The 14,398-nt window shown below is 36.7% G+C and overlaps 1 protein-coding gene across 2 annotated transcripts; it reads right to left on the bottom strand.

Moving 5' to 3' along the window:
- Positions 1–744: 744 nt before the first annotated feature.
- Positions 745–14,192, bottom strand: manba (mannosidase, beta A, lysosomal). Of its 2 annotated transcripts, XM_051395607.1 has the most exons (17): positions 13,622–14,187; positions 12,249–12,343; positions 12,059–12,164; positions 11,775–11,948; positions 10,952–11,075; positions 9,845–10,014; positions 9,517–9,627; positions 8,511–8,662; positions 8,132–8,249; positions 6,920–7,006; positions 6,480–6,647; positions 6,113–6,331; positions 5,204–5,368; positions 4,094–4,238; positions 3,784–3,926; positions 2,517–2,774; positions 745–1,782 (listed from the first exon to the last, which is right to left on the bottom strand). In XM_051395607.1, exons 1-17 carry the CDS (start codon positions 13,835–13,837, stop codon positions 1,558–1,560), a joined length of 2,676 nt encoding a protein of 891 aa, XP_051251567.1. In that variant the 5' UTR covers positions 13,838–14,187; the 3' UTR covers positions 745–1,557. The 2 variants fall into 2 exon arrangements, with proteins under 2 accessions (XP_051251567.1, XP_051251568.1); XM_051395608.1 differs by lacking the exon at positions 745–1,782 and having other exon boundaries at positions 2,669–2,791; positions 13,622–14,192.
- Between the last annotated feature and the right edge of the window lie 206 nt (positions 14,193–14,398).

Below are 14,398 nucleotides of genomic sequence, written 5' to 3'. Positions count from 1 at the left end.
TATACACACAACTTAACAGTATATATGTGACTACATGTTCAGTGAGCAGGATTTATATATGACAATGAATTCAGACCAGTTTTCTTTTTAAATTAAAGCTTTAATAAGTGTTTATTACTTAAAGGGAGACTCCAGCGCCTGAGTGTTGCACTCCTATGAGGTTGGAGGATGTGTGAGTAACCCTAATAATCATAATGAGTTGGATGCTAGATTTTTCCATAACAGCGTCCATTAATAGTTTGTTTCAGTAGTGGAATGTAACTAAGAAATATACTTATATATATATATATATATATATATATATATATATATATATATATATATATATTCCCATTAAATAAAAAGACTTTTACTTGAAACTATCAGTACTTTTATTTAAGAAAAAGATGTGAATTATTCCTCCATCAGCCACAGAAAATATTATACAAATGTCTGAGTAAGTATTCCTCATAACGACTTAATTTCATATGTAAAATCTTAGTCTTACTCTGTTAATTAAGGTTTTTATTGTATACAAATTATTATTACTTCAGTTTATTGTTTAGTTTTTATCTCCTTTAAATATTCCCGTCACTGTTTTTATCCTTTTTGGGTCTTTATCTGTCTTATGTGCACACAGATAACACACATAATTCTCTCCACTGAGGATCAATAAAGTCTGATTTTTATAAGCACGACTGATGTAATTAGTACTTTTTTTTAACACGGATGATCAACAGAATAAAATAATTCAATGTCAAAAAGAAAGCTTCACACATTTATTTCAACTGTGTACAAATATAAAACATATGTTGGACAGTAATGTACAAACACATCCACGATGTCAAGTATTAATCTTTGTTCAGTGAATTATCTCAGAGATGTGCAAATATAGCAAAACACACAAAGAAAAATATTTTTTTAAGTTCACAAAAACACAATAATCTGTAAAATCAAACCCAGTTTGGATTCAATGATCCCTGTTCAGAACAGCAAACAACTGATCAGTGCCGGACGTGATCTTAGAGTTTGATTAATGTCGTTGTCAATACTGGAAATGTATTGTCCTGATAGTGAAAGAGCAATCAATTAATCATCAGTTTCAGTAGCTATAGATCTAAGACGTGGGAGATTAAGAGGTCTGAAACCAGGCTCATATTGGCCTGTTCAACCTTTATCAATATTGTATTGATCGTTACACTTATCATTCCTTTATCTGGTGGATTTTGTGTGAACGAGTGCTTCAAGTAAAACCCCACCGTGTCCCTGATATTGATTTAATACAGTGGGTTAACCCGTTGTTGCAAACACACCTAAAATAATGTCCTTTGTTTTAATGTCCCACGATGGACTAACTGACATTTTATGAGGCTTTTCTGTTGATTGTTTGGAAAAAGAACAAGTTTAAACATTTAGAAAAATATTCAACTTCATCAGTTTCAGTACAAAAATATCTTTCTGACGCTCAAGAATCCACCAACCTCAGTCACAGTATCTCTTTAAAAGACACATTTAGAGAACAGAACCTGTTCAGCTACAATAAGGTCCCACTTTGTCCTTCTGTGGACTGATCTCAGGTCAGTATACGTCCCTTAAAGATGTGACGGTGAGGGATCTGGAGAGTTCAGCGACACTGGTGGGACGCCATGCGGTAAAACTGACCGTCCTGTTTCTAGAAGCCATCAGGAAGCCGTTGGAGCTGAAGCGTCCGGGAATGTTTCCCACGTCGAGCCACACAAAAGGAGCCACCGAGGCAGAGTGAAGGGTAACGGTGTAGCCGGTCTTATCCTCCTGTACCTCGGCCTGCAGGGAAACACACAGACACTGTGTTTGTAACGAGTGAAACGTGACGCAATCGACCGCAAGTAAACAACATTTTTTAAGTGTCCACTTTAGTCCAAGTCTGATTAACGATGTGTTTGTTCCTTTCTCACTCTCTTAACACATTTCCTGTCTGTATCTCTACTAACACTCTACTAATGAGGGCAAAAAATGCCACTCAAAAAAAGTCAGATCAACATTGAAAATACAGTTTTTTGATTAAATGATTTGGAATTTATTTGTCTCTCTCTGAAATTCATTACCTCAGTTTATCAGCTGAATAAAGGTGAAGCTCAGGAATCAGGAGAGTCATCTATTATTGTAAAGAATTACCTTTATCTGGCCGCTATTGCTTCAGGCTTGTTCATCTTAGACGAAATATATTTTAAATGCTGTCTAAAGAGCCCTGGAAACTCAGTTTTATTATATTTTTGTTAACTTGTCTCTGCAGTGCACAGAAGCTAGACTTTAAAGTCATCTTATTCTGCCACATCAAGGATCCTAGATCCAAGTTTGTTCATTAACTTAACCCAATGTCATTGTTGAAAAGTATCCCTGCCATCCAGTAACTTTATTATCATCTATGTGTGTCACACTTTCCATTAATGGACTCACATCACTGCTTCCATACAATGCTTAATCTCTGTATAAATAAATAAATAAATAAATAAATAAATAAATAAATAAATAAGGGAGATTGCAACAATGTGTCTCACTGTGATGTTTGGTCTCTGGAGTCCCTGAGCGTCTTTGGGTGAGCAGAGGAAGTGGTGGTTGGTGGGACCCTGTTGGCCGCTGCTGTCCTCCAGGTGGAAGGTGAGCAGGCAGGTGAGGCGGGTGCAGCGTCCACATCCTGCCAGCAGGGCGGCGACCGGCTGTTTGAAAATGGCCGCGGCGCTGCCTCCGGGGACCGGGAGCGGGTCTGACTTCAACGTGCAGACCGGATCCAGATCAGTCCACGAGTACACGGTCACCTGATCGACAAAAGAACCTGTTTCTGCTGATGTATCAGAACAATATCGAACACACACATTTATACAGAATCAACCAGTTATAAAGTTAAAATTTAGAGTTAATATTAATTAGTGTTTACATTTCTAAATTGTATGCAAGGCTGAGCAAAAATATATAGTTTTTATTAGAATCATATGATAATGTGGATAAAGGGACTTTTTTTAAAGCTAAATTAATGATAAACTTTCTCACTGAAACAAACTTATTTATTTTTTATTATTATTAATAATACTACATGTAATTTATAGTGTGCTTTTCAAGAAACTCAAAGACATTACATAAGTTAAAAGGAAAAGATAAAGTTAATAAAAACAACACACTAAGAAATTATAGCTATATCTACAATTTTATTTTGCTATGCAGTGTAATACTTAAGCTGCATTTAATTGCAACCATTATTCTGCCCTTGAAATAAAGTGATAAATGAAGCAAACAAACAAAAATAATTGGTTTAGATAGTTTACTTTAAGTGTTTAGTGCTAATAATTTTGTGTGTCCAGGATTGAACCTTAAAATCTCAGTCTCATATAAACTCATATCACATGTTAGCAGCTTAAATCTAAAAATATATAGTACAGGTCATCAAAACCCACATTGTTAAAACTCTAATGGTAAAAGTACTTTTGGAAACTGTCTATCTATTTTTTTTTAATGAATGTCTGCACTGACAACCTTAAAAAAAAGAGGTTAACAGGAACTACACAGGGAGGAAATGAGAACCAAAGTAATGTATGAAACAGTGACAACAATGACATACCTGCTTTGTTATCCTGTTTTTATATTAATTTGTTATATTTTATTCTGGTTTCACTGTCTGCACTGCAAACACCTTCTCTGTCTTACTGAGTTGGAGAGATGCACTTCCAGTTTGTACTTTGGAGTTTTAACTGACTTATTGTAAGTTGTTTGGACAAAGGCGCCTGCAAAACGAATGTAATGTAACAACACAGTTTACCAATGACAACTTACCACAGCTCTGAGCTTCAGGTCGCGACTGAGGTCTGAGACGGCGTAGATGAACAACGTGTCGTCATCCTCAAAGCCGACAGGAAGGACGGCGGCAAAGAAGCTCTGTGCAAAATAATGCAGCATTTTCCATTTCCCACCAAACTCTGCACACACAGACACACAAGGACATAATATGTGATTAGTTTTGCAACAGTGACCTCTAATTATAAGCAAGAAGTTATTAAATTGATCATAAACCTCCATTTTCCCAATGCTGAATCTCTACAAAGTGCTGAATGCAGGAGTGTCTGCTGAGTAGGTGTTCACTCACCGATCGATGACCAGGAAGGCGCCTGCCAGATATCATTGAGCTGCCAGTAGAGAGCGCCCATAGTGTGACCTTTTCCCTCGATGATCTCACTCTGACTGCGCCGATAAAACTCTGTCTGAGTCTTCACACACTGAGCCTGCATGACCTGCACGGGAAACATGATCACAGTCTTTAAATCATCGGTTGGATGGTTTACAGGAAGGATCCCAACACAGCAGATCATTTTAATATTGTTAAATGATTTAGTCTGTATTTAAAAAAACAAAAACTGATTACCTACTTTAATCAAAAACACATATTAGGAACATAATTTAAGGTAATTGCCACAAAATAGCCTAAAATACACTTAAAAGTTGTGATGATTATTCAGCTTTTTTGCTATATAGCATATATTTCCCCCCCAACAAAGAAGAAATTGTTCTGAAGCTCAGTTAAATTAAAAAAAGATCTCTGCCCATTAACCTGTTTTAGATTTAGATTCTTAATCCGAATTATATTCATATTTATATTATATTCAGGTATTAGGTATGTTCTTTATATCTCTCTGTAGAGAGGCAGCATGAATTAAATAACAATACATACTCACGTAGGCTTGAAAGAAGGCTACGAAAGTTGATAAAAAGATGTGTTCTTTATTTTAATTTGGCAAAAATATGAATGAATCTGATCGTGGGGACGGACAGCAGAGAAGAGGCTTCTACTACAGTCGTGGTCTGAGAAGTGAAAGGCCTTTTTTCACAGCAGACATTTGGACTTGTCACATAGGAAGATCACAGATGTTACTAATAACAGTGACAATGACTCCCAGTAAAACACGTGACAGTGAGCCAACATGCACAAAACTCTGAAACGGAAGCAGTTTAAAGGAATTCAGCCATATTTTTATGTACTTTTCCTACTGTGAGATGTCAAAATAAAATAGAAAAAAGACAACTTAACTCACTGTTTCCTCAGTGGTCACAGGATGATAAACATAAATGTACAGTTTTCATGTTACGTACGCCGGTTGCTGAAGTCCATATTCTTTTATGTGAAGCTACTGAACCTGTGCATTAAACTTTCCCCCTGTGCAGCTTTAAAAGTATCCGACATGAGGAGAGAGCTGTTTACCTGAGTGATGTAGAGAGTATCTGTAAATCTTTTCAAGTTGTCTGTGGAGTTTGGCAGGTGGAAGTGTAAACCAGCCTGCAGTAACATCTGCTGGTTTCCATTCTCATGGTGTTGACGGTGGGATGTGAAGTTACTGGTGTAGCTCCAGTCTTCTTTAATGGAAACCTGAAACATCACAAAACAGACGGAAACTTTACACCAACTAAAAAAAAAACAGCATCTACCCTTTAATACCTGTTTTTTTAATGTGCTTTTTGTAATAATTTCACAATCTTTTATTTAAATTATTTTACCTTCATGGTTTTATCTTACCTAGTTTTATTTTATTCTATCTGTACTGTACAGTGTGGGCTATTTTACATTGTGAAACACAACAAATATCATTATTATAAGTGCTAGTAGCAGTAGTATTCGTAGTTGTCAAACTGTATCCTTGTCTCAGGGAAACATATGGGTTCACAAAGAGGAGTTACGAGAGTTGTCGTCTTTCGAAGACACTTTTTATCCATATTTTAGCAAAAAAAAGTAAGGATCAAATCAAGTTCAGAGACCCAATCAGCACTAAAGACCGTTTTGGACCCTAAAATTATGTTATATGAGCATTTAATAAGATGCATACTACAATATTGTGAATCAAACTGATCTGAAAGTGATCACAACAATAGAATTTGCCATTGTGGTTGTTGTTAAAGTTATGGTGTGGACAATTTTTAAAAAGATATATTTGTAGTTATTGTTCTTGTTGTGAACGGCCCATCAATCAAAATCAGCTAAAAATTGTCACAAAGGAGACATAATCTTATGTCTGAAATTATGTCCAGTGAATATTCAAGAGGATTCCTCTAGATTATATCCTCTTAATACAAATCTTGTATATCTTGAGTATGAGTGGAAGGTTTATTCAGTCACCGGCTGCAGAGTGGAGAAGGAAGGCCAGGACTGGAAGCCGTATTCAGAAGCGAAGCGGGTTCGAGGGAAGTTCCGCCAATCCCAGCAGTCCAGGATGTAGCTGTAGAAATGTGTGTCCCCGTAGTGAGGGTCGTAAGGGTTCGCTGCCACCCATCCTTCCTGCTCCGATTCAGCACCGTTTGTCGGACTAGAAACGAGGAATGGGCGACTCTGGTCCTCCTGATGAAGATATTAAGACACTTCTTAGGAGGAACACTGACAATAAACCACCACACTGAATATTACACTTTCAACCAGTGATCTGTAACCTTTTAAAACATAAATCCTGACAACTTTTCTTAGCCATGACATACGATTTGACCCTCACCTCTTGAACTATCGCCCTTATGTTGTTCACATACAGAGTCACATAATCCTTCAGATACAGAGGTCTCTGGGAAACTGGGATGCTGAACCAGTCTGTCGCCAGAGCAGCTTCGTTTTCATTGTTCCCACTCCAGATTATTATGGAAGGATGAGACTTGAGGCGCTGAACCTGATGAGTAAGACAAAACTGAGTACATTTACTGTCGATACAGGATGCAACAACAACTTTTGGGACTCTTAAACTGGCTTGAAATGCTGCAATGTTTGTTATTTTATAATTTCAGTCAGTGGTGACACAATCAAAAAAGGTGACAAATAAGGTTTTGGTTTGGTTAATTTGTGTAAAAATGTGCTTTAATAGAAAAACTGAACTTGAAATACCATTATCTTAATCTTTTTATGTAGTTCTAAGTAGTTTAATAAAATAAATGCACGGCTCACCTGTTGGATGACCTCCTCTCTTACTGTCTGTATGAAGTCGTCCTCAGTCGGATACATCGCACAGGCAAACATGAAGTCCTGCCAAACCTAAAGACACATAACTTAACAGTTTGAGCATCCATCTGTTCTACAGTATGTTCATGACTCATAGCGGGGTTATGCAATCAGAAATCATACAGAAATTCAGTCATCTGTCCTCAAATGGTCATTTCTTCTGTAATGCTATGTAACAGTGGGGCTTGAGGTGGAAATTTAACTTCTTAATGTATCACAAATCAAAACAATAAAATGCTTTATATTTTTTATCTGCATCAGGCTGTTAAAATATTTTTCACACTAGACAAATTGAATCAGTGCTAATATGGACTATATAGATACACACACACACTCCTAATAGTGCAAAGACCATAAGCTCATTACACAATAGAACAGTAAACCCATATATGCACAATATACTTCGTACTTTATACTACTACATCAGGGCTTCTTTTTTAAGGGAACAAATTGGCAACAAAGTCCAGATGGAGTAGTATAAAGTACGAAGTATATTGTGCAGTTTGTTGTTGTTAATGTTTTTTTGTGAAAATGCATGTCACATTGAATAAACAGGGTTCCACACATTCAGACTTTAACAAATCCTATAACACCGACATTTTGTTTTACTATAGCAGATGTACAGTGTTCTACAAGTTAGTTAATAAATAGTTATTTACAATATTCCCCATAAACATTCTTAATGGGAAGCACTGGGGTGCTCCTTAAAAGGATGCTATTTAGAATTATTTTGAAGGTTAATACCTCAGAAATAAAAAAAAGGATACTATAATTTGAAAAAGAAACTATATATTACAGATTTTTGTCTGAGAAACATGGGAATCTTTTTCAGTCATAATTTACTATCAATCTAAAAAAAAAACTGAGAAATTCACATTGTGAACAAAGTATTGTGAATTGTATCGAACATTTTGTTACATTCCTCCTCAATATGCTTTTGATTTCTTTTTATGCCGATGATGGTCTCCTGTTTTATAACTAATAATATTAATGAAAATAAATACAGCCTAATGATTTAGGAGGTTTATTTTTGTTAAAATATTGCTGATAGCACCTGTAAACACAGTGTCAAGTCTCATAGAGAGATTTGTTATTTTTTTGGTGGTTATATTGATAAGTAAAGTAATATTGGTATCACTAGAGGATGACAGTAGTTACCATGATTCCCATCTCATCACAGATGCTGTAGAAAAGGTCCTGTTCATACACTCCTCCTCCCCAGACCCTGAGGGCGTTCATACTAGCATCCACGGCTGACTGCAGCAAGTTCCTTAAGCTGCGGGACAAGCAGAAACCAGGTAGTGTCAGGATTAATGTATTTCATAAGGGAAACACAGTAGTTGAAACAAGGTCAAAACTCTACGCCTGTTCTGTGATTCAAAGTCAGAAAAAAATCTATACAAAAGACACAGAAAGGAGGAACAGAGGAGATGTAGTTTCCCTAAGAATATCATCATAATTAGTGATCAGTATTCCCCTCATCAGGCAGCACTCAAGTGCAACAGTTTAAAAAGCAGCTTTTCAAAACTAAACTCACACAGCAGGGGTGAGCTGGTCCTGGAAGGAGTGGGCTGGGATCCAGTTGGAGCCTTTGAGGAAAACTGGTTTCCCATTGATGCGGAAATAAAAGCTCAGTCCTGGAGACGCAACAATTGGCTCCTGGACAAGTTCTACTGTGCGAAAATATACCTGCAGGAGACATTTGTTATCAAACACCAAAACACTAAAAAGCACTGACGTCAATGAATTCAGTCTCATATCCGCGGCACATGTGACCACCCTCAACAAGCTGAAAAAAAACCCCTGCAGTTTAAATTTAGTTCATAAATTTGATTTCCTACATGGAGAACCTTACTTCAGTTTATCAGAACTAATCAAATCAATGTATATAGTATAGTACATTGTAGTTGATCAGAAAATCAGTTAATACTTTAGACTGAGTCAGGATTATCTTTAATTTAGTTGCTTTATTGGCTCTTTATAGATATTCTGTATCCTATGGTGTCTGTGTATTTTAATCTAGACTTTTCATACCTGTAGTTACTGTAGGACTTTGACTACTTAACTAGTCTAGAAATTAAACAAAGTGTTGTTTTATTCTAAATGTAAAGATGTTTTTAACTTATTGTGTCCTGGCATGTGAAACTCGAGATGTATTAAACAAACAGATCACGTTGGTGGAAAGGTGTACATAACAACACTGGAATTTTAAAAACTCTGGCTGGAACATGAAAGATACTTCTCTCTGTTTCACTGTTACAGCCCCACCTTGTGAGTTACATCTGTAAGACATCTATAAATGAGTTTTTACATGAAATCTTGGCCATCATGAGAATATCTAATCTCCTGTTGAATGTCGAAGCTACAAATAAAAAGCATTTCCATCTTTCTCATATTATCTGTCCTGTTTTCAGAGTGAAGAAATGTTACACTTTTGGTGTCAGCAAACTGTGAATTTAAGCCCATTCTACTGTTGCACATCAGCTAAATTCCTAAATAAAATACAAGGAGAGTGCAAAAGTTGACAGGCAGTGAACTCTGACCTTAGACTTTGTATTCAGGATTAAAAACCCATCCTGAAAGCCTCCGACAGCGAGATGGTAAACGGGTTGGTCACCATGTCCGTTGGGCCACCACAGTTTCACCTGGCTACTCTGGAAGAAGAAGAAAAAGCTCTTAAAACAGATTTTTCTAGAGATACTTAGGATAGTCTTTGCTGTCACAACACACTCATAAGAGTGTGATACCTTTCAATGCAGTTTAGTAAGACTGTTGCTCACACAGTCGCCACATCATACAGTTATTAAGATAAAGGTAACCAACATTTTAAGATGAAACTTTAATTCACTGTACACAGCAATCTCTCAGTACCGTGTTGATGTGTAAAGTGAAGCTGTTCTTGGTCTTTCCTGGGAGAAACTGTGTCTGGAAGGTCTGCTCTGAGTCCAGCTCAGCTATGGAGAGCGTGATTCGGCCATTTGTCGTCTGAACCGCATCAACAAGAAGCTCAACCTGGACTCTCCACTGAGAGAGGCTGGAATCTAGACAGACAAACAGATTATTAAGGCTTTAAGTAAAAATGCAATTATTCGCTCAGTTATACAACTTTGGGAGGAATAATTTGTATTTATATATTTGTGTACAAGATTTTAAAAGAAAATCCCTCTAACCGCAGTTTATTAGGTACAACTAGGTAAAACTAATCCAGTCTAGATTTGCAATGCTATGAGATTTTCATGGTGTAGTAACTGAGAGTATAACAGTATTACATCATCAGTGACAGCTTTATTATAATTTCAAAACATTTTATTTTTTAATAACACTAATACGGTAGAATTCAATGCTGTAGATAAGCAAATGTATACGGTATGATAACCCATCAGAATTTTTACATTTATAAAGCGGTCGCGGGTCATTTAACTTCTCTCCCTTCCTTGTCCCCATAGTGTGTGTGTGTGTGTGTGTGTGTGTGTGTGTGTGTGTGTGTGTGTGTGTGTGTGTGTGTTTGAGGGGATCAGAAAGAGCTTAATTGGCGTTGGCCTCGGGCCGGGTCAGGCTGAAAAACTGTTTTTGGGCCGGGGCCAGGATAGGGCTTTAACACCACGGGTGAGGGATGGGCTAGGGCTGGAGTTTTTGGCCCATGCAGGGCTCTCCCACAGTATACCACAGTACTGGTATACCGCTCCCACCCTCATCCAGTCTAATGCAACAGTCCTGCTATAAATCATTTATTAAGGTTATAATTGTATTGTTATAAAGGTTTTGTTGCAGTTGGTTTAAGCAGGTGTTGATTCAGGTGTGTCTATGATTTTGTCCGCCCCATTTATATCAATGAGGCTAAATAACATAAATTCTTACGCAGCTGATAAACAATTTATGAGTTGTAACACTTGCCTCAGAGCATCCCTGTTTGTGTTTAACAGTATTCCTTATTTCTGTAGTTTGGTGATGAATATTAAATGATTAAATGAGACGTACTGTATAGAGGAACAGAGGAAACCTGGAGGAGCTGCAGGACATCAAACGCCTCCAGTCGAACGTCCTTCCACAGTCCCGTCGTGGGGAACGAAGGCCCCCAGTCCCAACTGAAAGAGCTTTGCTCCTTCAACAACACAGAAAGAGTTTTAGACGCACGGTGATATAAATACTGTTTAAATGTAAGTGCTCTAAAAAGGATGTTCTGCGTATTTAGTTCCTTTATTAAAATGTAAACATCAGAAAATGATGAAGTGCTGGTTGAGGTGAGATAACTTCAGTATGAGGATCTCAGTTAACTCAAATCACACGGAGATCATCCTGATTTTTTAGCATCAGAACCATCCTCTTCCCTGCCTTCTCATAAGGTTTCTCCAGTCTTCAACAGGTTCAATTTAAGACCTTTTTAAAGACCATTACGAATGCAATTTAAGACCCGTTTCACTAAAATTAAAAGTACGAAGGATATGAAGGAAAACCAGTATTGGTTCCTTGTCTGTTTCGTAGTTGTTATAGTTTGATGAATACCAATTTTTCCCCAAAGCACATTTAAAATGAAGACTAATTAAAACTAAAAGTGGAACTTTATACCAGTAACATTAACTTCATTAATCCAGTAAAAGACCTTTTGAGGCCTAAAATTCTGATTATTGAAATTTTAGACCCATTTTTTAATTGAAATCAGACTTATTACTGATGTCTAGAACAGTTCTGAAATAACTGTGATGGGATTTAGGGACCAGGTGGACTAAAATATTTCAGTCTGGACTCTGTTGTGCTTTCAGGTTTCCAGAGGAGAGGTAACACGCGGTAGAGACAGACTTACTTTTCTGATGAAATTGACGTGACATTCCCCCTTCTGGACATCTGGAGGACATTCAGGAGGAACTCTGTAGGCAGAATGAGCTTTTCTCCGCTCAGACGCATAAAGAACTGGAGACAAGAAGCTAACTCTCAGCTCATTATCGCCGTCCTTCAGCAAGTCTCTGACCGAGAAGTCCTACGCACCAAAAACAGATGGCATTTCAAAGAAAGCAAACAAAGGATGCATTCAAGTAGAAGATAATGTATACAGTGCATTGTCAAAGGCTTATTTTCCAGTGAACGTACATATGTGCGGAACATGTTGTCCGTCTTCCAGACAATGATTTCATTGAGCCAAATCGTTGCTACAGTGTCAACACCGTCAAAGACGAGCTGTACCTTCTGTTTGGTCCTTTTAATGCAGAGAACACACAGATGAGTCCGGATCAGGATGCAGAAAATGCTTTTAAAAATGTATATAAATCATCATACTGACCTCAGCTGGGTGGACGCAGTAAATGTGGTTGTGTATGTCCAGTTGTCAAAGGCAATCCACCGATAAGACACATCGTTAAACCTGAAATAAGGGTCCTGAAAGCAAAGGGAAGGATTTAGCTGATGGGAATTACTATTTATTATTTCATTTCTTAGTTTATAGTTGTAACATGTGTTCAAAGTTTGTTGTAACTGACACCTGCTGCTGATACTGTAGCATGTGCTGACATTTTAATTTAATTTCAGGAAAGAAAGACATTTTTAGCCACGCACCAAAAATAAATAAACATTAACCAAGTTAATTTATTTTTTTGTGCGTGGCTAAAAATTTCTTTCTTACTTGTATTTCCAAAATGAACTTTTAGATGTGTTTCACAGCCTTCAGTAAGAAACTTCTAAATGGGATACTGAACCTGAGATACTTTGGCCTAAAAGTAGTGCAAAAATAGCATTAAAATACTGGGATAGTGCAGATAAAACAGCAACAAGTGTTTAATGTTATTGCTGACGGGTTGAAAACATTATATAGATTAAAATTCCCCACTACAGATTTCACTCTACTAATACAAAATTCTTTGCAAAACATAAACTCCTGTATAGACACTGTCATGTATGTTATATGTGGATATTTTAAGCCAATGAGGCCGGTAAGATGTTGGGGAATTCTCTGTTTCTCTCTACTTGTATTAGTTTCATATATTATGACATTATTTCACAGAAAAAAAGGACAATTAACAGGTGACAAAAACAAAATTTTACCCGGGAAGAGAGTCTTTAATTACTGAAAATAAATTAAACAAAGGACCACAGACACTTACTCAATATTTACCTAATTAAAAGTAATTCAAGAAGTATTGAGATATCACAACACTGTTATACATTACAAGTAAAGGTTCTGCATTTATACTTTATTTATATTTATAGAACTGCGATAGTATTAGGGAACATTTTTTATTAAAAGTACTGAAATTAAAAGTACTTATTAGACATTTTAATGTTACAGCTACTTGAGATTATGTTTATTTGAACTATTCTGTCTGTTTAATATACTACTATTAATATTAATCAATAACAACAGCCTTATATAAACTGATTGTGTGGTTTGTATGTAAAATGTTGAGCTTCAAAATAACAAATAAAGGAAAAAGTATGACAGCAGCACCTCAAACTTTTACTCAAGTACAGAACTTGAGTACACATACTTAAATCAAAGTCAGACAGGAGTCATATTCACTTTATTTACTTAACTAAGTTAGAAAACTTACAGCATAAAGAACAAAAACAAAGTGAAATAAAAGGAAATACACACAGAAGACTCATTCATTAATAATATCATAATTACAATCCTCATATGAGTCGTATTAATGTGCCCACCTGGATGTACCCCTGCTGCTGTAGAGCCGAGTGAACACACCCAGGAACCTCCGCGGGCAGTGACACAGAACCGTTGCCGTTTGTCAGCCTCCATTTCCCGCTCAGACTCACAGTTTGTCGCCGATCCGTTACCGAAGAAAATCCGGTTAAAACTCCGGAAAACAAACAAAACGAAACAGCAAAAACACAAACGCGACTGTTTCCACGCGGAGTCATCGTTCTCGGTTCGCTGGAGTCATTGTAAGTAACGTAAAAACTCTGTAAAAGTGGAGCTTCTGGGGGTTTCTTTTCTTTTTTTTTGTTGTTGTTGTTGTGATTGCTGTGCAAAGGCACTTCCTTGTTTGGTCATGTGACGCGCGCTCGGCGGTCAGCTGACTGCAGTTGTGAGACTTGGCGGGAAAAAAAAAGGTTCAATATGGTCGGATTTGTTAAGATTTTATATGAACTTTTAGAGATAATCCTGTAACACCGAGTAGTGGAGGCAGTGTTTGTACCTTTACTTGAGTAAAAGTACTAATACCGCACTGTGAAAGTACTCCATTACATTTAAAAGTCCTGCATTAAAAGTGTGCAGAAAACTTAAAATATAAAAAGAAAAAGCACTAATTATGCAGAAAAGTGGTTTTTGTCTTGTGTTTTACTTTTACTTTACATTATGTTTTTAGCAGTGGTGGAAAAAATGTAAGTTTAAGTACAATTTTGAGATACTTTATATGAGTATTTATATATATATATATATTATATTTATGTTAATTTAAAAATACTGTACTTTGTACT

The sequence above is a fragment of the Dicentrarchus labrax genome, unplaced genomic scaffold (genome assembly GCF_905237075.1).
Source record: "Dicentrarchus labrax unplaced genomic scaffold, dlabrax2021, whole genome shotgun sequence".
NCBI lineage: Eukaryota > Metazoa > Chordata > Actinopteri > Moronidae > Dicentrarchus > Dicentrarchus labrax.
The sequence above is the reverse complement of the archived record's forward strand: the minus strand, read 5'-3'. Positions and strand labels throughout refer to the sequence as shown.

Bases quoted from the DNA above. Each gene is read 5' to 3' on its own strand.
- manba (XM_051395607.1), bottom strand. From the start codon at position 13,837: ATGACTCCGCGTGGAAACAGTCGCGTTTGTGTTTTTGCTGTTTCGTTT. The intron at 8,250-8,510 runs GTGAGTTTAGTT...CTTGTCCCGCAG, and splicing joins GACCAGCTCACCCCTGCTGT to CTTAAGGAACTTGCTGCAGT. The intron at 6,332-6,479 runs GTGAGGGTCAAA...TATCTTCATCAG, and splicing joins TAAGGGCGATAGTTCAAGAG to GAGGACCAGAGTCGCCCATT.